Source organism: Anolis carolinensis, unplaced genomic scaffold, assembly GCF_035594765.1.
Source record: "Anolis carolinensis isolate JA03-04 unplaced genomic scaffold, rAnoCar3.1.pri scaffold_7, whole genome shotgun sequence".
Lineage (NCBI taxonomy): Eukaryota > Metazoa > Chordata > Lepidosauria > Squamata > Dactyloidae > Anolis > Anolis carolinensis.
Genome location: NW_026943818.1, coordinates 6763215 through 6791111, shown reverse-complemented (window position 1 = coordinate 6791111; position 27897 = coordinate 6763215). Strand labels below are relative to the sequence as shown.

At 38.6% G+C, this 27897-nt stretch overlaps 1 protein-coding gene across 2 annotated transcripts; it reads right to left on the bottom strand.

The window, feature by feature from the left end:
* On the bottom strand, positions 1 to 22310 carry slc31a2 (solute carrier family 31 member 2). 2 transcript variants are annotated; one of them, XM_062958895.1, is made up of 4 exons: positions 22079 to 22309; positions 5199 to 5265; positions 3435 to 3624; positions 1 to 1343 (listed from the first exon to the last, which is right to left on the bottom strand). In XM_062958895.1, the coding sequence occupies exons 1-4, from the start codon at positions 22085 to 22087 to the stop codon at positions 1175 to 1177; spliced, it is 435 nt and encodes a 144-aa protein (XP_062814965.1). In that variant the 5' UTR covers positions 22088 to 22309; the 3' UTR covers positions 1 to 1174. The 2 variants fall into 2 exon arrangements, with proteins under 2 accessions (XP_062814965.1, XP_062814966.1); XM_062958896.1 differs by lacking the exon at positions 5199 to 5265 and having other exon boundaries at positions 22079 to 22310.
* Between the last annotated feature and the right edge of the window lie 5587 nt (positions 22311 to 27897).

The window sequence follows — 27897 nt, the reverse complement described above, 5'->3', positions numbered from 1 at the left end:
TTCATATTGAATCATTTTAATAATTTACATAGTGATCAAATGCTTTCAAATACAGTAGTCTCACTTATCCAACGTTCTGGATTATCCAATGCATTTTTGTAGTCAATGTTTTCAATACATCGTGATATTTTGGTGCTAAATTCGTAAATACTGTAATCACAGCATAACATTCCTGCTTATTGAACTACTTTTTCTGTCAAATTTGTTGTTTTGGTGCTTAATTTGTAAAATCATAACCTAATTTGATGTTTAATAGGCTTTTCCTTAATCCCTCCTTATTATCCAACATATTCGCTTATCCAACATTCTGCCGGCCCGTTTATGTTGGATCAGTGAGACTCTACTGTATGTTTAAGGCACGAAAATTCATAGCTGTCTTTTAGAGTCATGGGCCACATATAAAATCTGGATTATCTGCTTTGAGCAGTGTAGACTCACATAATGTGGATTATCTACTATGATAATCTGGATTATATGGCAGTGTAGACTCATATAATGTGGATTATCTACTATGATAATCTGGATTATATGGCAGAGTAGAAGGGCCCATAGAGTCATAGAATCATAGAATAGTAGAGTTGGAAGAGACCTCATGGGCCATCCAGTCCACCCCCCCCCCCCCCGCCCCGCTAAGAAGCAGGAAATCTCATTCAAAGCACCCCCGACAGATGGCCATCCAGCCTCTGCTTAAAAGCCTCCAAAGAAGCCTCCAAAGAGTCCTAGAGTTGGAGACCACAAGGACAAACCTTCTGCCTTGTAGGAACACACCATCAAAGCCCTCCCGACAGATGGCCATCCAGCTTCTACTTTAACAAGTCAACCTTAATAAGGTTTTTTTTTTCAGGATCTCAGCTAGCTATGGTTAAAAACACACACCAGCAGCTTCACAGAGACATACGTTGTGTGAGACCTTGGAGACATGGTCTCAGTGTGAACACCAATGGCAATGATGCAGTTGACGGTCTTCAACAATATGTTCAAAGGCACTTCAGGATTGCAAAAACTAGAAATAAAAATATAATTCCCAAAGATAAAAGCAATAGGAAGTCATCTTTCTTGATGCAGATATCGAATCAGACGGAACAAAGGACTGTCTTGGAATCGCCATTGAGCTGGCCTTCATCTACCAACGTCTGGTTCTTATGGTTCTCGGTCAAAGTAGACCACGTTGCTGCTATCGGACACTGATCAAAGGATATGTCACGTAGTAGCCAATGGCCGAGCCCACGATGACGCCGATGAAGACCCACGAGTTGTACGACATCACCGCCAGCATCACCATGTATCCGAGGACTACCTGGACCACGTGGATCAAGGTCTGGACCACGTGCCAAGGGAAAGGGCTTTTGGCCAAAGAAAGCGGAGCAAAGAATGAGTCAGATCGGCAGTTGAGCATTGGCTAGTTAACAAGTACAACAATTAAAACATATTACAATGAATAAAACACAGTAAAATCACATTATGCAAACAATACATTACATTAAGCATAAAAGCCCATTGAAACATAAAATAGGTAAAATAAAATAAAATGAACCACCAGGTTAGTGGAATGGGATAGTATGGAGTGGCCGAATTGAACTAAAGTGCCATAGTAAAGTTATAAAGTGCTTCGGGGCAGAGGACAAAGTGCAACTATTTCTTGACCGTTGGGTGGAGATAGACGTCCAATTTATTATAAGAACCGAGATCGATGCAAAAGAATATGTAAGTTAATTTTGGTCATGGGGAGTAATTACTCAAAAGCGCAATGAAAGAACCAAGTTTTCAATCGCTTTTTAAAAGAAGTAGGAAATTTAGGTACCGCTTTATGCGGGGAGGCTAATTTAACCAATTTAGGACACCATAAAAACGTCCAGCAGCGTGCGGAAGAATGAGGAAGTACTCCCATCAAGGACTCGGGTGTCACAAGTGGATAATGAAGCAGCAGCTCCCCCTGTGGCCGGAATCCAGCATACCCTCATGAAGCTGGAAAATGTTAAATTACTTCTGTGTCTGTCTCTGTCTGCATGTTGTATGTCTAATGGCATTGAATGTTTGCCATGTATATGTACATAGTTATTTTAATCAGTGTTGGATCGGGCTTGTCCCCATGTGAGCCACCTCGAGTCCCTTCGGGGAGATAGAGTTAGGATATAAAAATAAAGTAGTAGTAATAGTAGTTTCTTATTATTATTATTATTATTATTATTGTGATCTGCCCTGAGTCCCCTTCAGGTTGAGAAGTATGGAATATAAATACTGTTGTTGTTGTTGTTATTATTATTATTACTATTATTATTATTGTGATCTGCCCTGAGTCCCCTTCAGGTTGAGAAGTATGGAATATAATATGTTATTATTATTATTATTATTATTATTATTACTACTATTATTATTATTGTGATCTGCCCTGAGTCCCCTTCAGGTTGAGAAGTATGGAATATATATACTGTAATTATTATTATTATTATTATTATTATTATTATTGTTGTTGTTGTTGTTATTATTATTATTATTGTGATCTGCCCTGAGTCCCCTTCAGGGTGAGAAGTATGGAATATAAACACTGTTGTTGTTGTTACTATTATTATTATTGTGATCTGCCCTGAGTCCCCTTCAGGGTGAGAAGTATGGAATATAAACACTGTTGTTGTTGTTACTATTATTATTATTGTGATCTGCCCTGAGTCCCCTTCAGGTTGAGAAGTATGGAATATAATATGTTATTATTATTATTATTATTATTATTATTATTATTATTATTATTACTATTACTATTATTATTATTGTGATCTGCCCTGAGTCCCCTTCAGGTTGAGAAGTATGGAATATATATACTGTAATTATTATTATTATTATTATTATTATTATTATTATTATTATTATTATTATTGTTATTATTATTATTATTGTGATCTGCCTTGAGTCCCCTTCAGGGTGAGAAGTATGGAATATATATACTGTAATTATTATTATTATTATTGTTGTTGTTGTTGTTGTTGTTGTGATCTGCCCTGAGTCCCCTTCAGGGTGATAAGTATGGAATATATATACTGTAATTATTATTATTGTTGTTGTTGTTGTTGTTGTTGTTATTATTGTGATCTGCCCCGAGTCCCCTTCAGGGTGAGAAGTATGGAATATATATACTGTAATTATTATTATTATTATTATTATTATTATTATTATTATTATTGTTGTTGTTGTTGTTGTTGTTGTTGTTGTTGTTGTTGTGATCCGCCCTGAGCCCCTTTCAGGGTGAGAAGTAGGGAATATAAATACTGTAAATATAATAAATAATAATAAATGGACCATCTCTTTACAAAGGAGAAACGTATGGAGCCAACCGTAGCTCCTTCGGGAAGGAATTGTGCTGCCTAAAGAACGACCACGTTTCTCGGGGATGCCCACACTGACTTGGTCTCGTTTCCTATCCCCCCCTAACATTTTCTTACATTTTTGAGGTGCGCGATAGCTGAGCCGTGCCCGTGTTAATAGACGTGATCTCTGGTTCTCCTAAGGCCTCTTGGCTGATGCTGGGAGGAACCACCGGCATGGCACACTGAATCAGCTTCAACTTGCCCGCTTTGATGGCTTCGTATAGCACCGCTAGCAGCAGGATGACCACCACGGTGAGCACCATCCCTGTCAATAGAACAACAACAAGAAGAGTTAATTGGGACAGAATCAGGCAGTCATCTCACACCACTTTGACAATAAATAATAATAATAATAATAATAATAATAATAATAATAATAATAATAATAATAAAGTCTGACGTGTGATCCAATACAACAGCCAGCAGAGTGTCTGCTGTGGACTCATCTTGTTGTGTTTCAAATAATAATAATAATAACAATAATAATAATAATAACAACGAAACCATTGATCATATCCTCAGCTGCTGTAAGAAAATCGCACAGACAGACTACAAACAGAGGCAGAGCTATGTGGCCCAAATGATCCATTGGAACTTATGCCTCAAGTACCACCTCCCAGCAGCAAAGAACTGGTGGGATCACAAACCTGCAAAAGTATTGGAAAATGAACATGCAAAGATACTGTGGGACTTCTGAATCCAGACTGACAAAGTTCTGGAACACAACACACCAGACATCACAGTTGTGGAAAAGAAAAAGGTTTGGATCATTGATGTCGCCATCCCAGGTGACAGTCGCATTGACGAAAAACAACAGGAAAAACTCAGCTGCTATCAGGACCTCAAGATTGAACTTCAAAGACTCTGGCAGAAACCAGTGCAGGTGGCCCCGGTGGTGATGGGCACACTGGGTGCCGTGCCAAAAGATCTCAGCCGGCATTTGGAAACAATAGAAATTGACAAAATTACGATCTGTCAACTGCAAAAGGTCACCCTGCTGGGATCTGCACGCATCATCCGAAAATACATCACACAGTCCTAGACACTTGGGAAGTGTTTGACTTGTGATTTTGTGATAGGAAATCCAGCATGTCTATCTTGTTTGCTGTGTCATACAATAAAATAATAATAATAATAATAATAATAATAATAATAATAATAATAATAATAATAATTTTATTCTTGTATCCCTGCTGCCATCTCCCCGAAGGGACTCGGGGTAGCCGACACCTAGCACAAAGTGCCAAGAAACATAAATCAAGAATTACGCAAAGGTGACCGACTCTGGGGGTTGGTGCTCATCTCAATTTCTAAGCCAAAGAGCCAGCGTTGTCCGTAGACACCTCCAAGGTCATGTGGCCGGCATGACTGCATGGAGCGCCGTTACCTTCCCGCTATTGATCTACTCACATTTGCATGTTTTTGAACTGCTAGGTTGGCAGAAGCTGGGGCTAACAGCGGGAGCTCACTCCACTCCCCAGATTCAACCCTACAACCTTTCAGTCTGCAAATTCAGCAGCTCAGCGCTTTAACACGCAGCGCCACCAGGGCTCCATTTAAATGCTTAAATAGTCAAAAACTATGTGTAAACTGGCTTGGGAGGCTTAACAACCTGTGTATCCAACCTTCCCGGTTTGGCCTCAGACAAGATTATGGAGCAAAGCAGTCTAAGGAAGGCTGTTATCTCAAAAGAGGTAAACAGAGCCATCTTTCATAACCACCTTCGGTCTTCTCCGCAGCTATAGTTTCCTGTAATCTCCTTAGTCCTCTATCTTCTCTCTTGTTTGGCTCCGCAGCCCATAATTTGACTTCGATAAGAATATTTTTTTGCTCTCCTACCTGCTGGACTGTGGACGTTCCAGAAGTCGAACAGAAGGACCACTTTGTCCGAGAAATAAAAATGCATCTGGATTGAGAGAGAGAGAAAAAAATAAAAAATATTTGTGTGCCCAGGTTAGTTGGTGAATCCTTTCTGGACTTTGGAGATTTTACAAGGAGCTGTCCAAGGTGCTGAGCGACCACCTTAATATCGCTTCAGCACCTTGGATAGTTCTTCTAAAGCCTAGATTCCAATCAAAACAGTTGGCTGAGGAAGATAGGGATTGCAGGCACTTCTGGGAAAAATACCTGCCCCAAAATATTCCTGAGCCTCTCCCCATTCTTGGTAGGACATGCCTTGCACAACACGGGGCTGATCCGGCATGAAGAAGGACCTCGTCACGTGCCGTTTCCTTCCCAACAAAGCCTATAATTAATTATTCTCTGGCTTAATCCTTCTAACTGATGCCTTCTGTTCAGCTTAATGCCGGAACTTCAAAACAAGGTTGTAAACAAGGATTGGCATCTTTCAAATCCTTGGTTCATGGGGATCGAGATGCAATTGTGCTTGTTTCTTTATGGCATCGGAAGGGTTGGCTCTCCTAATGTCTCAATCAATTCGACCAAAAAAACAAAGTTTCTGGAGTAGAACAACTATTTTCAAAGTAAGGACCGCATAATCAAACAGGAAATAACACTTTCAAACTAGGAATAGAACATTTTCCAAATTTGGTTACCTATCACAATATAAACAGTATATATTACTATATTGTATTATTATTATTATTATTATTATTATTATTATTATTATTAGCGACATTTATATCCCGCCCTTCTCACCCTGAAGGGGACTCAGGGCGGCTTAAAAGTTATATATACATACAATATATTATATTATTCATATAGCACAATATAAACATTATATATTACTATATTGTCCTATCTATATATATAAAAGAGTGATGGCATCACGGCAATTCACAAAACAACAAAAGTACAGGCCCCTCAACCTCAAAAATTGACAACACAACCCATCATCCACGCCTCAAGGTTGATACAACAAAAAGAAAAGAAAAATAAAGTCCTAATTAGAGGGAGAGCAATAATTTTTTTATCCAATTGCTGCCAGTTTAGAGGGCTAATCTCTGTCCACTTCATCTTCTAGCAACCTACTCAGCCAAAGGACTGCCAGGGTTCAGTTAGGGGACAGGCAGATTTAGGCCTCACTTAGGTCTCTTCCACAGATTATCTAATTTGCACTGGATTATATGGCAGTGTAGACTCAAGGCCCTTCCACGCAGCTATATAACCCATTTATAATCTTATATTATCTGCTTTGCACTGGATTATCTTGAGTTCACACTACCATATAATCCACTTCAGTGTGCATTTTATACAGCTGTGAAGAAGGGGCCTCATATAATCCAGTTCTAAGCAGATAATATAAGATTATCAATATACAGTAGAGTCTCACTTATCCAACATAAACAGGCCGGCAGGATAAGTGAATATGTTGGATAATAAGAAGGGATTCAGGAAAAGCCGATTAAACATCAAATTAGGTAATCGTTATACAAATTTAGCATCAAAACATCAAATTATACAACAAATTTGACAGAAAAAGTAGTTCAATGCTCAGTAATGCTATGTTGTAATTACAGTAGAGTCTCACTTATCCAACACTCGCTTATCCAATGTTCTGGATTATCCAACGCATTTTTGTAGTCAATGTTTTCAATATATCATGATATTTTGGTGCTAAATTCATAAATACAGTAATTACTACATAGCATTACTGCGTATTGAACTACTTTTTCTACCAAATTTGTTGTCTAAGATGATATTTTGGTGCTTCATTTGTAAAATCATAACCTAATTTGATGTTTAATAGCCTTTTCCTTAATGCCTCCTTATTATCCAACATATTCGCTTATCCAACATTCTGCCGGCCCATTTATGTTGGATAAGTGAGACTCTACTGTACTGTATTTACAAATTTACCACTAAAATATCACAATGAATTTAAAACACTGACTACAAAAACAATGCTTATGAAAAGGCAGACTGCGTTGGAGAATCCAGAACATTCTACTTTAATATGAAATAATTACTGGGATAGAATAATGCAGAACAATATAATCTCTAAAACCAGGACAGTAAATAAAGACCAACAGTCTGAAAGCAGGAAAATTCGAAATTCCACAAAGGAAACAATCAGGGCCAGCTAACACCTCCCAAGAAAGGATTCTTCCAGAAAGGAAGCTGAGAAGGGAGTGAAGCACTATGTATTACCAAAGTCATTATTATTACTATCATTACTATTATTATTATTATTATTATTATTGTTGTTGTGTTGCGGTCAACCATGAAAATGAATACAATCTGGTTCCAAGTATTCAAAAACACTAAAATCAGAATATATAAAAATTAATGCGGTATAATAAAACAGAACAATACAATCTCTAAAATCAGAACACTAAATAAAGAACAACACTCTGAAAACAGGGGAATTCCACACAGGAAACAATCAGGGCCAGCTAACACCTCCCAACAAAATATTCCCATCATCAAAGTCTGGCAAATTCTCTGTTTTCTCAGGGCCACAGACAGTAGAAGCACATAAAATATCGCAAACAACACCACTCTGAAAACAAGGGAATTCCAGACAGGAAACAATCAGGGCCAGCTAACACCTCCCAACAAAAAATTTACTTGGGGAGGAAACAGCCAGGCTTTAAAGCTGCAAGGCCATTACATCCTAATCATGTTTCCTAATTGCAGCATTCATACTTGCCTCCAACAGACAAAAAAAAAACAATCAGAAATATTGTATATTCACAACCTTTAGGAAATAATATCCTCTGATGGCGCAGCGTGTTAAAGCGCTGAGCTGCTGAACTTCTGGACCGAAAGGCTGCAAGTTTGAATTGGGGGAGCGGAGAGAGCCCCCACTGTTAGCCCCAGCTTCTGCCAAGCCAGAAGTTCGAAAACATGCAAATGTGAGTGCATCAATAGGTACTGCTCTGGCGGGAAGGTAACGCCGCTCCATGCAGTCATCCCACATGACCTTGGAGGAGTCAATGGACAACGCCGGCTCTTCGGCTTAGAAATGGAGATGAGCACCAACCCCCAGAGTCAGACACGACTGGACTTAATGTCTGGGGAAAACCTTTACCCTTTACCTTAACTACCACCAATTCCTCAATACTTTATTTCCCATAACACCAGACTTCGCCACAGCAACGCGTGGCCAGGCACAGCTAGTACCACTATATTGCATTATTAGCAATATTACATGTAATATAAATATAAAATTATAATAGTGTGTTATTATTATTATTATTATTATTATTATTATTATTATTATTAGCAATATTTATATCCCGCCCTTTCTCACCCCGAAGGGGACTCAGAGCAGCTTACAAGTAATATATACTGTGTATACTCGAGCATAAGCTGACCTAAATATATGTAATATTACATGTAATATAAATATACAATTATAATAATGTATTATTATTGTATTATATTCCGATATTATTTTCAATGTTAATATCAATTTAGTCCTGCATTGTGAAATTCAGCCAGTTTGGGTCCCCTTGTGGAGAGAAATAGCAGGGTATAAATAATAATAATAATAATAATAATAATAATAATAATAATAATAATATTACAAAAAGGCCTTTGACTCACTCCCACACAGCTGGATCATCAAGTGCCTGGACGCCATCAGGATTAGTAAAAACGTTGGCACCTTTATTGAAAACATGATGGAGCACTGGAAAACTGAACTGTTTGTTGGAAATGAAAGCTATGGACTTGTCAACATCAGGAGAGGAATTTTCCAGGGAGACTCATTGTCCCCTCTGCTTTTTATTATCGCCATAATCCCTCTGTCAACAATCTTACAAAAAACAAATCTCGGCTATCAAACATCTAAGAAATCTCACAAAATTTCGCATCTGATGTACATGGATGACCTGAAGCTGTATGGGAAAACGGAAACTGAAATCCAGTCTCTAACTAACACTGTCCGAATCTTTAGCACTGATATCAGCATGGAGTTTGGCTTGGACAAATGTTCGACAGTGGCATTGAAGAAGGGAAAAATCATTGAAAGTGAGGACATAAATATGCCTAATGGCCAAACAATAAGGTGTCACCAGCCAGAGGCCTATAAATATCTGGGCATATTACAGCTGGACAACATCAAGCATGAACATGTGAAGATTGTGGTCAGCAAAGAATACACACAAAGGGTCAGAAAAATTCTCAAAAGCAAGCTCAATGGAGGCAACACCATCAAGGCCATAAATACGTGGGCCATACCTGTCATAAGATATACTGCTGGCATCATAAATTGGACACAGGTGGAACTGGACAATTTGGACAGAAAAACAAGACAACTCATGACCATTCATCATTCACTGCACCCTCGCAGTGATGTTGACCGGCTATATCTGCCTAGAAGATCAGGGGGCAGAGGATTCTTACAAGTAAAACAAGCAGTCAAAGAAGAAGAACATGCCCTGGCATAAGATGTAAAGCAAAGTGAAGAACCTGCTTTGATTGAAGTAAAAAATCAGAAACTCCTCAAAGCACAGCAGACAAAAAATCAGTACAAGAAAACCGCACTACAAACTAGAGCTCACAGCTGGCACAACAAAACATTGCATGGAAAGTTCCTTGACAAAATTGAAGGAAAAGCTTATAAGGAGAAGACCTGGCTGTGGCTCACAAATGGGACCCTGAAGAAGGAGACAGAAGGCCTGATCCTTGCAGCCCAGGAGCAAGACATCAGAACAAAGGCAATTCAGGCCAAGATTGAAAAATCAGCTGATGACCCAAAATGCAGACTGTGCAAGGAAACTGACGAAACCATGGATCATATCCTCAGCTGCTGTAAGAAAATCACACAGACAGACTACAAACAGAGGCACAACTACGTGGCCCAAATGATTCATTGGAACTTATGCCTCAAGTACCACCTCCCAGCAGCAAAGAACTGGTGGGATCACAAACCTGCAAAAGTATTGGAAAATGAGGACACAAAGATACTGTGGGACTTCCGAATCCAGACTGACAAAGTTCTGGAACACAACACACCAGACATCACAGTTGTGGAAAAGAAAAAGGTTTGGATCATTGATGTTGCCATCCCAGATGACAGTCGCATTGACAAAAAACAACAGGAAAAACTCAGCCGCTATCAGGATCTCAAGATTGAACTTCAAAGACTCTGGCAGAAACCAGTGCAGGTGGTCCCGGTGGTGATGGGCACACTGGGTGCCGTGCCAAAAGATCTCAGCCGGCATTTGGAAACAATAGACATAGACAAAATCACGATCTGCCAACTGCAAAAGGCCACCCGACTGGGATCTGCGTGCAACATCCAAAAATACATCACACAGTCCTAGACCCTTGGGAAGTGTTCGACTTGTGATTTTGTGAAACGAAATCCAGCATATCTATCTTGTTTGCTGTGTCATAATAAATAATAATAATAACAACAATCCTCCAGCTCTAGTGAATACCTGGAGGAGTACTTGCAGGTGCAGCTAACGCAAGTCTAGGCTTGCCGAGGTGTGGTTCCCAATGAGTGATTTGCCGGGAATGGGAAAGCAACAGGAGTCTTCTCATTGGCAAAAGTTCCCAGAAGGAAACAGACTGAGCCTGGCTGCTTCCTGCCTGGGGGAATCCTTATTATTCCACAGATATATAATCTCCACTTGCCTAGTTTTCAACAGACCTCACAACCTTTGGGGATGCTTGTTGTAGATGTGGGCGAAATGTCAGGAGAGAATAATAATAATTTATTTATACCTTGCCACCATCTCCCAGAGGGACTCAGGGCGGCTCACAAAACACTCAAGGTGTGACACAAAATACAACAAGCGCAAAACAAAGCATAGGCAATAAACAGTCAACACAATGCTTCTGGAACATGGCCATACAGCCTGGAAAACTCACCGCAACCCAGTGAATCCAGCCATGAAAGCCTTCGACAACACAACTCTCACCAAGCTTTGGACTACAACTCCCAACATCCCCAGCCGGCGTGATGAGGGCTGCAACACCTGTCACCACTAGCCTATCTCAGCAACAGCAAGAAATGACAGAAGTTGAGTTTTCAGCATTGTTTGGCGAACCGATCTTCCCACCCTTGGTCTCAGTGTTGTTGGACTGCCATTCCCATCAGCCCCAGGCAAGGGAGTCAGAATCCAAAATGCAGGAAACTTTGATTATTGTGTGTCTTGCAACTCTTGTTACGGGTTTGTAGAAAAACAAACTGCGTGCAGTCCTATCCAGACTTATCCAGTCCTTTGTTGTATCCACAATGAGCAAAAGAAAAAGAAGCCACGAAAATGGAAGAGAAAATCAAAATTTACTCTTAAGTAGCAGAGTCAAAAATCATAATAAAACTTCCAGCAACAAAACTCACATAAAGTCTCTGGCATTAAATTCATGCATCTTCATAGTAGGCTCTCAGCAAGCATTCAGTAAGTCCCCCAGTAAGTCCCCAAAAGACATTACAAACATTTCCCAGATATACCCCATTCAGGGAGTGGCTCAAGCCTGTTAGCCCTGATTGTTCCAATTACTCAACCATGAGTTGTAATTAACCAGGTGTTTTTCTCTTAACACACACTTACACAAGTAGTGATCCCACAGAAACTTAGTCACATACATGCATATACAGTAATAACTCTTATGAGGTTTTCTCAACAAAATGCCATTGATTTAATACAGAACAAACTCCACTGGACACAATGGTCTCAATTCAATGTTGCTGTTTACGCGACTTCCAAGTTGAGTCCAGTGGAGAGCACTGAGTCATGCTGTCTCCCTGCATAAGTGGGTTGTGGGTCTGAAGTGGTGCCACTAAACACTGCAGTTTTCCAATGAGGCCGTTGCCAAATGCAATGGCATATGTCTATCTCAGTGATACCCAAAGGGGGCGCTACCGCCCCTGGTGGGCGCTGCAGCGATCCAGGGGGGCAGTGATGGCACCTATTAGGACACGGGGCGGGGCCAGGGGAAGGGCGGGGCCAGGGGAAGGGCGGGGCCTCTTCCCAAGAGCCCAAGACAGGGCTGAGAATCTATTCCTCTCCTGAGGCGCTTGTTGGGACACAGAAGGCGGAGCTAGGGAAGGGGGCGGGGCCTCCTTCCAAGAGCCTGAGATAGGGCTGAGCCTCTATACCAGTGATTCCCGAAGTGGGTGCTACCGCCCCCTGGTGGGCGCTGCAGCGATCCAGGGGGGCGGTGATGGCACCTATTAGGACACGGGGCGGGGCCAGGGGAGGGGCGGGGCCTCTTGCCAAGTGCTGGAGACAGGGCTGAGCACCTGAGGCACCTGTTAGGACACACAGGAGGCGGAGCTAGAGGAGTAGGCGTGGCTTCTTCCCAAGAGCCTGAGACAGGGCTGAGAATCTATACCTCTCCTGAGGCGCTTGTTGGGACACAGAGGGCGGAGCTAGGGAAGGGGGTGGGGCCTCCTTCCAAGAGCGCGAGACACGGCTGAGCCTGTATATTTCTCCTGAGAGGCCTTTTAGGACTAAGGGGCAGGGGCGGGGCCTCTTCCCAAGAGCCTCTGTATACCTCCCCTGAGGCGCTTGTTAGAACACGGGGGGCGGGGTAGAGAGGTTCAGCCCCGTCAGGCACTTGGGAAGAGGCCCCGCCCCCTACTCTAGCCCCGCCCCCTGCATCCAGGACAGGGGTAGAAGCTCAGCCCTGCCTCAGAGCTCGTAACTCCGCCCATCCCAGTACTGGCCGCCCATTTGTGGCCCCGCCCACCTCTCAGTCTCCCTCCCAGCCCTGCATCTTGGATTAGGGGAGAGGCTCAGCCCCGCCCTCTTGAGCAGGAGCCACGCCCACCCCTCTAAGCCACGCCCCCTTTTCCAGGGGGCACTGAGTCATACTTTTTCTGGAAAAGAGGTGGTAGGCCAAATAAGTTTGGGAACCACTGGTGTATCTGCTGATTGTCAGTGTCACGATCCACTGACTCACATCTGACATGGGACTTTCCTTTCCAGCAAAACCAATGACAGTGGTTTGCTTTGCATCCGAAAGGGAAGCGAGACCTGCTTTTGAGTTTTTGCAGATCTCACTCCCACGTAAAACACACCATGCAAAGTATGATACCAGTTTGGGCATGAACTAACAAGTGTCCACTAATGGAATAATAACAATGTATTAAATATGATTAAACATTGTATTATATACAATAAACTAGCTGTGCACGGCCACGTGTTGCTGTGGTGTAGTCTGGTGATTATGATACCTCTGGTTAGGAAGCAGCCTGACTTTGAAGCTGCAAGGCTGTTCAATGGTATTCATGTTGCTAAGCAATTGGGGGTTTTCTGTTATTTGAACTTTATTTTTCTAGGTTTTTTAATTGAAAGACATAGCTTGAATGATTATGTCTTTTGTAGCCAAATTTGGTGTGATTTGGTTCAGTGGTTTTATTGTTTACTCCATGGGAAAAACGCACATTACATGTTTATATATATTTTTATATAACTATTGGGAACATACAGTGGCTTACAAGTTGATCTCTTGATACATTAAACACAGAATGGATAAAAATAAAATAATGAAAAGATATTATGTCTATACTTACAAAGCGTTCTGTTTCAAATCAATGATATTCTACATGCGAAGTTCAAGCCTGGCTGAAAACCCAATACGTGCCTTGATTCATCTCGCTATGTAACATTTTGTTTTCTGTTCCTGGTTTGAAAGTGTTATTTCCCATTTCCCTGCACGGTCCTTTGAAAGGAGCTGTTCTGCTCCAGAAACTTCATTTTTTTGTGGCTGCCACAAACTAGGTTGAATTGGTTCAGACTCAATGATGAGATATATTCATTGAAAAGCTATAACAATGTGTGCTATAGCAGGATGTCCCTCCAGCAAAGTTTCAATAAACATATAAAATTGATAGTAGTTGTCGAAGGCTTCCATGGCTGGAATCACTGGGGCGTTGTGCATTTTCCGGGCTGTCTGGCCATGTCCAAGAAGCATTCTCTCCTGACATTTCGCCCACATCTATGGCAGGCATCCTCAGAGGTTGTGGAGTCACAGCCTTTGAGGATGCCTGCCATAGATATGGGCAAAACGTCAGGAGAGAATGGCCTAATGTGCCATGTTCCAGAATGCCATGTTCCAGAAGCATTCTCTCCTGACATTTCGCCCACATCTATGGCAGGCATCCTCAGAGGTTGTGGAGTCACAGCCTTTGAGGATGCCTGCCATAGATATGGGCAAAACGTCAGGAGAGAATGGCCTAATGTGCCATGTTCCAGAATGCCATGTTCCAGAAGCATTCTCTCCTGACATTTCGCCCACATCTATGGCAGGCATCCTCAGAGGTTGTGGAGTCACAGCCTTTGAGGATGCCTGCCATAGATATGGGCAAAACGTCAGGAGAGAATGGCCTAATGTGCCATGTTCCAGAATGCCATGTTCCAGAAGCATTCTCTCCTGACACTTCGCCCACATCTATGCCAGGCATCCTCAGAGGTTGTGAGGTCTGTTAGAACTTAGGCAAGTGGGGTTTATATATCTGTGGAATCTCTATATATAAAAGGGTAATGAAATTTCGGGCTAGGACAAAACAACAAAACTACACATCCCAGAAACACTAAACTTGGCAGCACAACCCCTCATCCATGCCTCTACGTTCATACAACAAAAAGCTCCAGCTACTCCAGAAAACGGCCAGCCTTTGAGACTGCAAGGCTATTCACTGCTATTCCACCTGGTCAACAAAGGATTCCCATAAGCCACAGCAATGCGTGGCCGGGCAAAGCTAGTAATATATAAACTCTTGTCTGTTGGAGGCAAGTGTGAATGTTGCCATTGGCCACCTTGATTGGCATTGAATGGGCTTGCAGCTTCAAAGCCTGGCTGCTTCCTGCCTGGGGGGAAATCTTTGTTGGGAGGTGTTAGCTATATAAACCCCACTTGCCTAGTTTCCAACAGACCTCACAACCTCTGAGGACACCTGCCATAGATGTGGGCGAAACGTCAGGAGAGAATTTATTTATTTATTTATTTACTACGTTTATATCCCACTCTTCTCACCCCAAAGGGGACTCAGAGCGGCTTACAAATCAAATGTACATACAATATATTATTAGCATAGCATGATATAAGCCTTAAATTACTATATTGTACTATATCATTATATGGTAATATTATTGGTAATATTACATTTAATATATAATACATAATTAATATTATTATATCATATTAATAGTAGTATAATATTGTATTCCATTATAATATTATATATACTATATAAGTATAGTATAGTAGAGTCTCACTTATCCAACATAAACGGGCCGGCAGAATGTTGGATAAGCGAATATGTTGGATAATAAGGAGGGTTAAAAGAAAAGCCCATTAAACATCAAATTAGGTTATGATTTTACAAATTAAGCACCAAAACATCATGTTATACAACAAATTTGACAGAAAAAGTAGTTCAATACGCAGTAATGCTATGTAGTAATTACTGTATTTATGAATTTAGCACCAAAATATCACGATGTATTGAAAACATTGACTACAAAAATGCACTGGATAATCCAGAACGTTGGATAAGCGAGTGTTGGATAAGTGAGACTCTACTGTATTAGCATAGCACAATATAAGCATTAAATGACTATATTGTACTATATCATTATATGGTAATATTATTAGTAATATTACATATAATATATAATATATAATTAATATTATTATATCGTATTAATAGTAGTATAATATTGTATTCCATTATAATATTATAATCAATATTATATGTATATACAATATATTTATATATTTATAAATCAAGGTACCATTGGCCACCTTGATTGGCACTGAATAGCCTTGCAGCTTCCAAGCCTGGCTGCTTCCCTGCCTGGGGGGAATCCTTTGTTGGGAGGTGTTAGCTATATAAACGCCCCACTAGTTTCCAACAGACCTCACAACCTCTGAGGATACCTGCCATAGATGTGGGCGAAACGTCAGGAGAGAATGCTTCTGGAACAGCCCAGAAAATGCACAACGACCCATTTCATAGACTTTCCCCATTAAGAAATAACATTTCTACACTAGGAACAAAAATTGTGTTTCGTAGTGTCTCTATTAGTGTGGTTATCTGTTCAATTGAGGATCTCAATTCAACTGGAAATGTCTTGAAGGCACGCAACCACGAACCACCACTCACTGATTGGGGAGTAACCCCAAATTGCCAATTATAGTTCACACCCTTCCTTTGACTCTCCTCCTCCTCCTCACAACAACAACCCTGTTGTCTTCACAACAACCTTGAATGGCAATGGGGCCATTGCGGCAACAAAACAGATCTGGCAAAGTCCGAGGTTGGAGACACCAATGGCTCTACCTCCAATAACATTACAGGTTATGGCGAGTGATGCAAACATGTCCAAGAGCATTGCCAATATCCTCCACAAACATCATCCTGCCCAACATCCATACGGGGACAATTTCATCCTAGATTTTCCGTTTTTCCTCCACCACAGACATCCCAGTGTTTCTGACTCTCTCCATTGGTGTGGAATTTGCATAATCCCACCCACGTTCATAACCCTTATTCTTTTCTATGCCACACAGCAAACAGAGGAATTGATCAGCAACTGAACATACTAGAGAGAGAGGTTTGGGGAGAATTTACCATGATTTATGGGAGTTGTAGGTACTGGGATGTATAGTCCACCTGCAATCTAAACTCCACCAATGATGGACCTGGAACAAACTTGGCACATAGAGCCCCCATGACCAAGAAAAAAATAGTAGAGGTCTTTGGGGAAAATTCACCTTGGTTTTAGGGAGTTGTAGTTCACCTACATCCAGAGCGCACTATGAACCCAAACAATAATAATAATAATTTCATTATCTATGCTCAGATTTGACCACCAGTCATCTATTATTCATCTATTTATTATTATTATTATTATTATTATTACTACTACTACTATGATGGATCTGGACCAAACTTGGCACACATACCCGATATTCCCAAATTTGAATACTGGTCTGTTTTGAGGGGAATTGGCCTGGACATTTTGGAGTCATAGGTACTGGGATGTATAGTTCACCTGCCATCAATGAGCACTCTGAACTCCACCAAAGATGGAATTGCACCAAACTTGGCACACATACTCGATATGCTCAAATAGGAATACTGTTGGGGTTTGAGTGGAATTGGCCCAGACATTTTGGGAGTTGTAGGTAATGGGATGTATAGTTTAACCATTGAGCACTCTGAGCGCCACCAAAAATTGTGCCGATGGGATGCCTGCCATAGATGTGGGCGAAACGTCAGGAGAGAATGCTTCTGGGATATGGCCATACAGCCCAGAAAATGCATGACCAACAAAAAATAGTAGAGGTCTTTGGGGAAAATTCACCTTGATTTTAGGGAGTTGTAGTTCACCTACATCCAGAGCGCATTGTGAACCCAAACAATGATGATCTGGACCAAACTTGGCATGCATACCCGATATTCCCAAATTTGAATACTGGTCTGTTTTGAGGGGAATTGGCCTGGACATTTTGGAGTAGTAGGTCCTGGGATGTCTAGTTCACGTACAATCAATGAACACTCTGAACTCCACCAAATCTGGAACTGGACCAAACTTGGCACACAGAGGCCCCATGACCAGTAAAAAATACTGGAGGTCTTTGCGGGAAATTCACCTCGATTTAGGGGAGTTGTAGTATACCTACATCCAGAAAGTTGTAGTTCACCTACATCCAGAGAGCACTGTGAACCCAAACACCGATGGATCTGAACCCAACTTGGCACACATACCTGATAATCCATGTTTTTATTAGTTCTTGTTTTTTATTGGCTAATGTTTAATTTTTTTTTATTGTGCAAGTTGTTGTTTATTGCTGTGTTTTATACTGCTACTGTTTTTATTCGGGTTTGGCCCCATGTAAGCCGCTCTGAGTCCCCTCCGGGGAGATAGAGGCGGGGTATAAAAATAAAGTTATTATTATTATTATTATTATTATTATTATTATTATTATTATTATTATATGCTGAAATTGGATTACTGGAGGGGTTTGGGTTAGAGTTAGATAACTGACCTTCCTCTCTGGGAGTTGTAGTTCACCCACAATCAGGGAAATTGTGACCTCCACCAATGATGGATCTGGACCAAACTTGGCATTCAGAATCATCATGACTAACTCAACCTACTGGAGGGATTTGAGGGGACTGGCTCACCATAGTGGGAGTTGTAGTTCACCCTACAGCCAGAGAGCAATATTGTTATCTTCAATATGGTCAATTACCGTATATACTCGAGTATAAGCCGACCCAAATATAAGCCGAGACACCTAATTTTACCACAAAAAAACTGGGAAAACATTGACTTCAGTATAAGCCGAGAGTGGTAAATTTCAGAAATAAAAATAGATGCCAATAAAATTACATTAATTGAGCCATCATTAGGTTAAATGTTTTTGAATATTTACTTATGCTCAAATTTAAGATAAGACTGTCCAACTCTGATTAAATCATTATTCTCATCTTTTTCAATGTAAATGTGCTTATGTATCCTTTTAACATTAATAGGGTAAAATAATACATGTAATAATACTAATAATAATAACAATAATAAATACAGGAAAATAATACATGTAATACTGTAATAAATAGAGTAAAATAATACATGTAATAATTATAATAATAAATACAGCAGAGTCTCACTTATCCAACATAAATGGGCCGGCAGAATGTTGGATAAGCAAATATGTTGGATAATAAGGAGGCATTAAGGAAAAGCTTATTAAACATAAATTAGGTTATGATTTTACAAATGAAGCATCAAAACATCATGTTAGACAACAAATTTGGCAGAAAAAGTAGTTCAATACGCAGTAATGCTATGTAGTAATTACTGTATTTATACATTTAGCATCAAAGTATCACGATATATTGAAAACATTGACTACAAAAATGTGTTGGATAATCCAGAATGTTGGATAAGCGAGTGTTGGATAAGTGAGACTCTACTCTACAGTAAAATAATACATTTAATAATAAATAGAGTAAAATAATAAATGCAATAATAATAATAAGATCAGAGTGAAATAATAAATGTATTACTAATAACCCCCTTTCTCTTTAATTTCTATATTAATGATATCGTGAAAACACTGTCCTCTGACAATCTACATGGCCCTAAAGTTCTGACCAGAACTATCAACATCTTACTTTATGCTGATGACATGGTGATCATGGCAATGTCTCCAGTGGGACTGAGAAGATCTCTGGCAAAATTCAATTTGTACTGTGAGCTAAATTCCCTCATTTTGAACAAGGATAAATCCAAAATTATGGTAATTGGAAAAAACAGGAAGCGGTACACTTGGACCCTAAATGGTGTACATTTGGAACAAACTAATAGCTACAAATATCTAGGTATTACATTTTCATCATCTGGTGCTTGGTCTAATCATATTACTCATAGTATACAAAGAGCAACAAAAGCAGCAGGTTCCATTTACAAGCTGTACCATCATAGATACCCAGGCACAATCACGCTTGCCCTGGAAGTTTTTAAGAAAAAAATAATGCCAACACTCATATTTGGGGCACACCAATTTGGCCAAGATTGAAGCCTTCCAAGTTAAGCAGCTTTGCACTCTTCTGGGACTTTCCAGAACAACACTGATGGCTGCTGTAAGGGCAAAGCTAGGAATGCTCCCAGTAAAAGCTCAAATTTTAATGAGACAATTCAATTACTAGTCAAAAGTAAATCAGATGAATTCCAGTAGACTTCCCCACCTATGTTTAGAGGATCAAGACCAGCGTGCCCACAAGTCATCATGGGCGGTGGCCTTAAAAAATGAGATGGCTAAAATTGGCCTTCTTTTACAATTTTTGAATGATCTAGGACAGGGGTCCCCAAACTAAGGCCCGGGGGCCGGATGCGGCCCTCCAAGGTCATTTACCTGGCCCCCGCCCTCAGTTTTATAATATAATATTTTTATATCATTTTTAATAATATAATATATTGTATTTACATATAATACTGATAATATTATAATGTTATACAATATAATACAAATAATAATACCATATAATAGTATTAATTGTATGTTATATATTACATATAATATTACAGTATAGTAGTATAGTTCAATATAGTAATATATAATGCTAATATTGTGCAATGCTAATAATATAATATATTCTATGTACATACAGCTGCTCTGAGTCCCCTTCGGGGTGAGAAGGGTGGGATATAAATATAATAAATAAATGTAGTAGATGAATAAATAAATAATTTTAGACTTAGGCTCGCCCAAAGTCTGAAATGACTTGAAGGCACACAACAACAACAACAACAACAACAACAACAACAACAACCCTAATTAACTTGACTATCTCATTGGCCAGAAGCAGGCCCACACTTCCCATTGAAGTCCTGATAGATTTATGTTGGTTACAGTTGTTTTCATTTTTAAATATTGTATTGTTCTTTCATTGTTGTTGTTTTGCACTACAAATAAGACATGTGCAGTGTGCATAGGAATTTGTTCGGGTTTTTTTCCAAATGATAATTCGGCCCCTCCACAGTCTGAAAGATTGTGGACCGGCCCTCTGCTTTAAAAGTTTGGATACCCCTGATCTAGGACCTAGGGCAAAACAAGTGCTCATGCAACGCACTCATAATATCTATGCTCAATTGGACCTAGCAAGTATAGGTAGGTCTTCTGCCACAAAGTTTTTAGCCTCCCACAAAATGAATACTCATTTAGAACACTATCTGACTATTCCAGTTCCGTTGCCCTTAAGAAGAATATATACCAGGGCCAGGTTTGAACAACTCGGTATTATGATGCAAACTGGTCACTACTGTAACATCCCAAGAAATGAGAGATTCTGTGTCTGGGGAGATCAAATAGTGGAAGATATCGAACATTTTTTGATTGATTGCCCAGCATATGACGATCTTAGACACAGTTACTTACATCCATTACTATCTAATTTTAGGTCTCCCAACAGAAATGATCTTCTGGGAGTCCTCTTGCAAGGACAACAAAGATCCACCATAATTAGAGTAAGCCTTTTTATTCTGAAAGCTATCAAGAAAAGAGCACATTTCCTGAAAGAAGAATCAGGAAAATAAGATTCTGTCGGCAAACAGATGGTCAGTTGCCTGTCCTCCCATCCTTTTTGCCTTGTTTTCATTTATGTTGCACTTTGAAATGGTCATATGACTGGTCAAACAAATAAATTATTATTGTATTACTAATAATAATAAAAAGAGTAAAATAAATGTAATAGTAGCAACAATAATAGTGAGAAATATAATAAATGTAATAATACCAATAATAATAGAGAAAAATAATAAATGTACCATATATTCTCGAGTATAAGCTGACCCAAATATAAGCCAACCAGGACCCTCACCCGAGTATCAGCCAAGGGGAGCTTTTTCAGTCTTAAAAAAGGGCTGAAAAACTAGGCTTATACTCGAGTATATATAGTAATCCAGGTCTCATTGAGTTGCAGGTGGTTCAAACCCTATTATTCTGCTACAAAGGAACTGATAACATGGTTCAAAACAAATCCCCTTTTAGTTTCCAAAGCAATTGCTAAGAATCTTCCCCAACCTAGGCATCTACACTGTACAATAAATGCGGTTTAGCACCACATTAAACCACCATGGGCTTAAACTTTTGGGGTTCTGGGAGTTGTATTTTTGCAAAGCCTCCTCTGCAAAAAAAGGAGACTCCCCAAACCCTAACTCCCAAGTCAGTTAAAGTGGAAGGGAAAGGGACCAAACTGGGTTAACTCCACAGTGTAGATACACCCTTTCGAATGTAAATTACAATATTTATATCAAGTACTATACGACTAGTCGACTTACTGGCATCATCTTGGCTTTTTTTCTTCTTCTCCTCCTTGTTTTCAAAAGCAAAGCTGAGCTCTCTTGCAAAGCCTGCTTCTTTCTCCAATCAGCAGGAAACGCCTCTCATCTGCCTTTGCTTTAAAAACTCCCTTCCTTTTTTTTTGTTTTTTTTTTTTGCAAGAGGTCATGTGATCCAGGCCTCGCAAGGCATCCTGGGACTTGTAGTCTGCAGTGGAGATTTTTGGGAGTCCAACGGTGGAAGCTGCCTGGGTGCAATGCAATGAAATACAATTGAAATGCAATGCAATGCAAATGAAATGCAATACAATTGAAATGCAATGCAATGCAATTACAATGCAATGCAATGCCTCTTGCTTTCTCTGCCCCCCAAATGCTTCTGATTTTGATTTATTCATATATATATATATATCCTTTTGGTTTTAATATATTTATATTTATATTCATATAAGTATATTAATTAATTTATTTAGTATTGTTTAGATTTTAATTGCAATGCAATGCAATGCTTCTAACTTTATCTGCCCCCTAATGCTTCTCATTTTGATATACAGTAGAGTCTCACTTATCCAACATAAACGGGCCGGTAGAATGTTGGATAAGCGAATATGTTGGATAATAAGGAGGCATTAAGGAAAAGCCTATTAAACATCAAATTAGGTTATGATTTTACAAATTAAGCACCAAAACATCATGTTATACAACACATTTGACAGAAAACGTAGTTCAATACGCAGTAATGCTATGTAGTAATTAATGTATTTATGAATTTAGCACCAAAATATCATGATGTATTGAAATCATTGACTACAAAAATGCGTTGGATAATCCAGAACATTGGATAAGTGAGTGTTGGATAAGAGAGACTCTACTGTATATATATATTTATATTCATATACATATATTAATTTGTTTATTTAGTATTTTTTAGATTTTAATTGCAATGCAATGTCTCTCACTTTCTCTGCCCCAAATGGTTCTGATTTTGATATATATATATATATATATATATATATATATATATATATATATACTAGCTGTGCCCGGCCACGCGTTGCTGTGGCGAAGTCTGGTGTTATGGGAAATAAAATATTGAGGAATTGGTGGTAGTTAAGGTCAAGGGTAAAGGTTTTCCCCTGACATTAAGTCCAGTCGTGTCTGACTCTGGAGGTTAGTGCTCATCTCCATTTCTAAGCCGAAGAGCCGGCGTTGTCCGTAGACTCCTCCAAGGTCATGTGGGATGACTACATGGAGCGGCGTTACCTTCCCGCCAGAGCAGTACCTATTGATCCACTCACATTTGCATGTTTTCGAACTTCTGGGTTGGCAGAAGCTGGGGCTAACAGTGGGGGCTCTCTCCGCTCCCCCAATTCAAACCTGTGGCCTTTCGGTCCAGAAGTTCAGCAGCTCAGCGCTTTAACACGCTGCGCCATCAGGGGATATTATTTCATAAAGGTTGTGAATATACAATATTTCTGATTGGTTTTTTTTTGTTTGTTGGAGGCAAGTATGAATGCTGCAATTAGGAAACATGATTAGGATGCAATGGCCTTGCAGCTTTAAAGCCTGGTTGTTTCCTTCCTGAGTGAATTTTTTGTTGGGAGGTGTTAGCTGGCCCTGATTGTTTCCTGTCTGGAATTCCCTTGTTTTCAGAGTGGTGTTGTTTGCGATATTTTACGTGCCTCTACTGTCTGTGGCCCTGAGAAAACAGGATTTGCCAGACTTTGATGATGGGAATACTTTGTTGGGAGGTGTTAGCTGGCCCTGATTGTTTCCTGTGTGGAATTCCCCTGTTTATTTACTGTCCTGGTTTTAGAGATTATATTGTTCTGCATTATTCTATCCCAGTAATTATTTCATATTAAAGAAGAATCTCACTTATCCAACATTCGCTTATACAATGTTCTGGATTATCCAACGCAGTCTGCCTTTTCATAATCAATGTTTTTGTAGTCAGTGTTTTAAATTCATTGTGATATTTTAGTGGTAAATTTGTAAATACAGTACAGTAGAGTCTCACTTATCCAACATAAACGGGCCGGCAGAACGTTGGATAAGCGAATATGTTGGATAATGAGGAATTAAGGATAACCCTATTAAACATCAAATTAAGTTATGATTTTACAAATTAAGCACCAAAACATCATGTTAGACAACAAATTTGTCAGAAAAAGTAGTTCAGTACACAGTAATGCTATATAGTAATTACTGTATTTATGAATTTAGCACCAAAATATCACGATATATTGAAAGCATTGACTACAAAAATGCGTTGGATAATCCAGAACGTTGGATAAGCGAGTGTTGGATAAGTGAGACTCTACTGTAAATACTACATAGCATTACTGTGCATGGAACTACTTTTTCTGTCAAATTTGTTGTATAATATGATGTTTTGGTGCTTAATTTGTATAACGATTACCTAATTTGATGTTTAATTGGCTTTTCCTGAATCCCTTCTTATTATCCAACATATTCACTTATCCTGCCGGCCTGTTTATGTTGGATAAGTGAGACTCTACTGTATATTTCTAATCTTATATTATCTGCTCAGAACTGGATTATATGAGGCTCCTTCTTCACAGCTGTATAAAATGCACACTGAAGTGGATTATATGGCAGTGTGGAGTCAAGATAATCCAGTGCAAAGCAGATAATATAAGATTATAAATGGGTTATAGAGCTGTGTAGAAGGGCCTTGAGTCTACACTGCCATATAATCCAGTGCAAATTAGATAATCTGTGGAAGAAGACTTAGTGAGGCCTAAATCTGCCTGTCCCCTAACTGAAACCTGGCTGTCCCTTGGTTGCTAGGCAACCAAGTGGGCAGAGATTAGCCCTCTAAACTGGCAGCAATTGGATAAAAAAAATTATTGCTCTCCCTCTAATTAGGACTTTATTTTTCTTTTCTTTTTGTTGTATCAACCTTGAGGCATGGATGATGGGTTGTGTTGTCGAATTTTGAGGTTGGGGGGCCTGTACTTTTGTTGTTTTGTGAATTGCCGTGATGCCATCACTCTTTTATATATATAGATATACAGTAGAGTCTCACTTATCCAACGTTCTGGATTATCCAACGCATTTTTGTAGTCAATGTTTTCAAAACATCGTGATATTTTGGTGCTAAATTCTTAAATACAGTAATTACTACATAGCATTACTACGTATTTAACTGCTTTTTCTGTCAAATGTGTTGTATAACATGATGTTTTGGTGCTTAATTTGTAAAATCATAACCTAATTTGATGTTTAATAGGCTTTTCCTTAATCCCTCCTTATTATCCAACATATTCACTTATCCAACGTTCTGCTGGCCCGTTTATGTTGGATAAGTGAGACTCTACTGTATATAAATTTATTTATATTTATATTCATATACATATATTAATTTATTTATTTAGTATTTTTAGATGTTAATTGCAATACAATGCCTCTCACTTTCTCTGCCCCAAATGCTTCTCATTTTGATTTATATATGAATTTATTTATATTTATATTCATATACATATTTTAATTTATTTATTTAATATTTTTTTAGATATTAATTGTAATGCAATGCCATGCCTCTCACTTTCTCTGCCCCTTACATTCATATAGGTATATTTATTTATTTAGTCTTTTTAGATTTATTTCTATTAACACATACAGTAGAGTCTCACTTATCCAAGCCTCACTTATCCAAGCTTCTGGATAATCCAAGCCATTTTTGTAGTCAATGTTTTCAATATATCGTGATATTTTGGTGCTAAATTCATAAATACAGTAATTACAACATGATATTACTGCGTATTGAACTACTTTTGCTGTCAAATTTGTTGTATAACATGATGTTTTGGTGCTTAATTTGTAAAATCATAATCTAATTTGATGTTTAATAGGCTTTTCCTTAATCCCTCCTTATTATCCAAGATATTCGCTTATCCAAGCTTCTGCCAGCCCGTTTAGCTTGGATAAGTGAGACTCTACTGTATATACATATAGATATATTTATGTTCTATCACCATGCATGTACATATATATATATATATACATATATGCATGTGAATAGTTATTTAATATTTCTTTTTATTTTAATGTTTTATATTCATACACTCATATATTAATATATTTATTTATTTGATATTTCCTTTGATTTTTTATTCATTTATATTCATATATATATTTATACACACACACACACACACACATAAATATATGTATTCATGCAGGACAGAGAAGCTCCATGATTTCCTACATACAATCCAGACTCTAAAGCACCCCAACAGATGGCCATCCAGCCTTAATAATAATAATAATAATAATAATAATAATAATAATAATACAGTAATAGAAAACCCAGAGGCCATCCAATCCAACTTCCTTCTGCTAGGCAGGAAAAACGATCAAAGCACTCCCAACAGATGGCAATCCAACCATAATAATAATAATAATAATAATAATAATAATAATAATAATAATAATAATAGAAAACCCAGATCCCATCTAGTCCAACTTCCTTCTGCTATACAGGAAAAACGATCAAAGCACCCCCAACAGATGGCCATCCAGCCATAATAATAATAATAATAATAATAATAATAATAATAATAATAATAATAATAGCAGAGACTTGGGAAGTGTTCAACTTGTGATTTTGTGATATGAGATCCAGCATGTCTATCTTGTTTGCTGTGTCATAATATATAATAATAATAATAATAATAATAATAATAATAATAATAATAATAATAATAATAATAGCAGAGACCCCAGAGGCCATCCAGTCCAACTTCCTTCTGCTATGCAGGAAAAACGATCAAAGCACTCCCAACAGATGGCCATCCAGCCATAATAATAATAATAATAATAATAATAATAATAATAATAATAATAATAATAATAATAAATAGCAGAAACCCCAGAGGCCATCTGGTCCAACTCTCTTTTGCCATGCAGGAAAAGCACAGCTAACTGGACTATATATATGTATGTATGTGTATATGTGTATGTGTGTGTGTGTGTGTGTGTGTGTGTATATATATATATTCCATTAGAGCCATGCAGTTCCCGCCTTCATTTTGTTGTTGCTGTGCTTCTCCTTGATTTCCACCGCTATCCACTTTTCCTTTTTCACACTCAAACAAATACCTTCTGGAAACTGGTCGGAAATAACTACTGTGTCCTAGTATGGAACATACTCAAGGGAATGTGTGAAGCGTGGGCGAAACACAATTGCAGAAGCAGACCTGGCTTGGAAAGAGTCTTATCTGAAAGGGGTCTAGGAGTCTTAGCAGAACCCATGAGCCCAGAGTGTGATGCAGCAGAGAAAAAGGCCAATGCGATTCTAGGCTGCAGCAATAGGAATATAGTGTCTAGGGAAGCCATATATATATATAATGATAATGATAATACAGTAATAATGATAAAATAGATGAATAATAGACCTCTTGTGGTCAATTCTGAGCATAGAAAATGAATTATTATTATTATTATTATTATTATTATTATTATTATTATTATGTTTGAGCATAGATTATAATGAATAATAGACCCCTGGTGGTCAAATCTGAGCATAGAAAATGAAATTATTATTATTATTATTATTATTATTGTTATTATTATTATTATTATGTTTGAGCATAGATTATAATGAATAATAGACCCCTGGTGGTCAAATCTGAGCATAGAAAATGAAATTATTATTATTATTATTATTATTATTATTATTATTATTGTATGACACAGCAAACAAGATTATTATTATTATTATTATTATGTTTGAGCATAGATGATAATGATTACTACTACTACTACTACTACTAATAATAATAATAAATAGA

Excerpts from the sequence above, each read along its gene's own strand:
- slc31a2 (XM_062958895.1), bottom strand. Across the intron at positions 3,625-5,198 it reads GAACGTCCACAGTCCAGCAG|GGATGGTGCTCACCGTGGTG; the intron begins GTAGGAGAGCAA and ends TTCTATTGACAG. Across the intron at positions 1,344-3,434 it reads CTATCGCGCACCTCAAAAAT|CCCTTTCCCTTGGCACGTGG; the intron begins GTAAGAAAATGT and ends TTTGGCCAAAAG.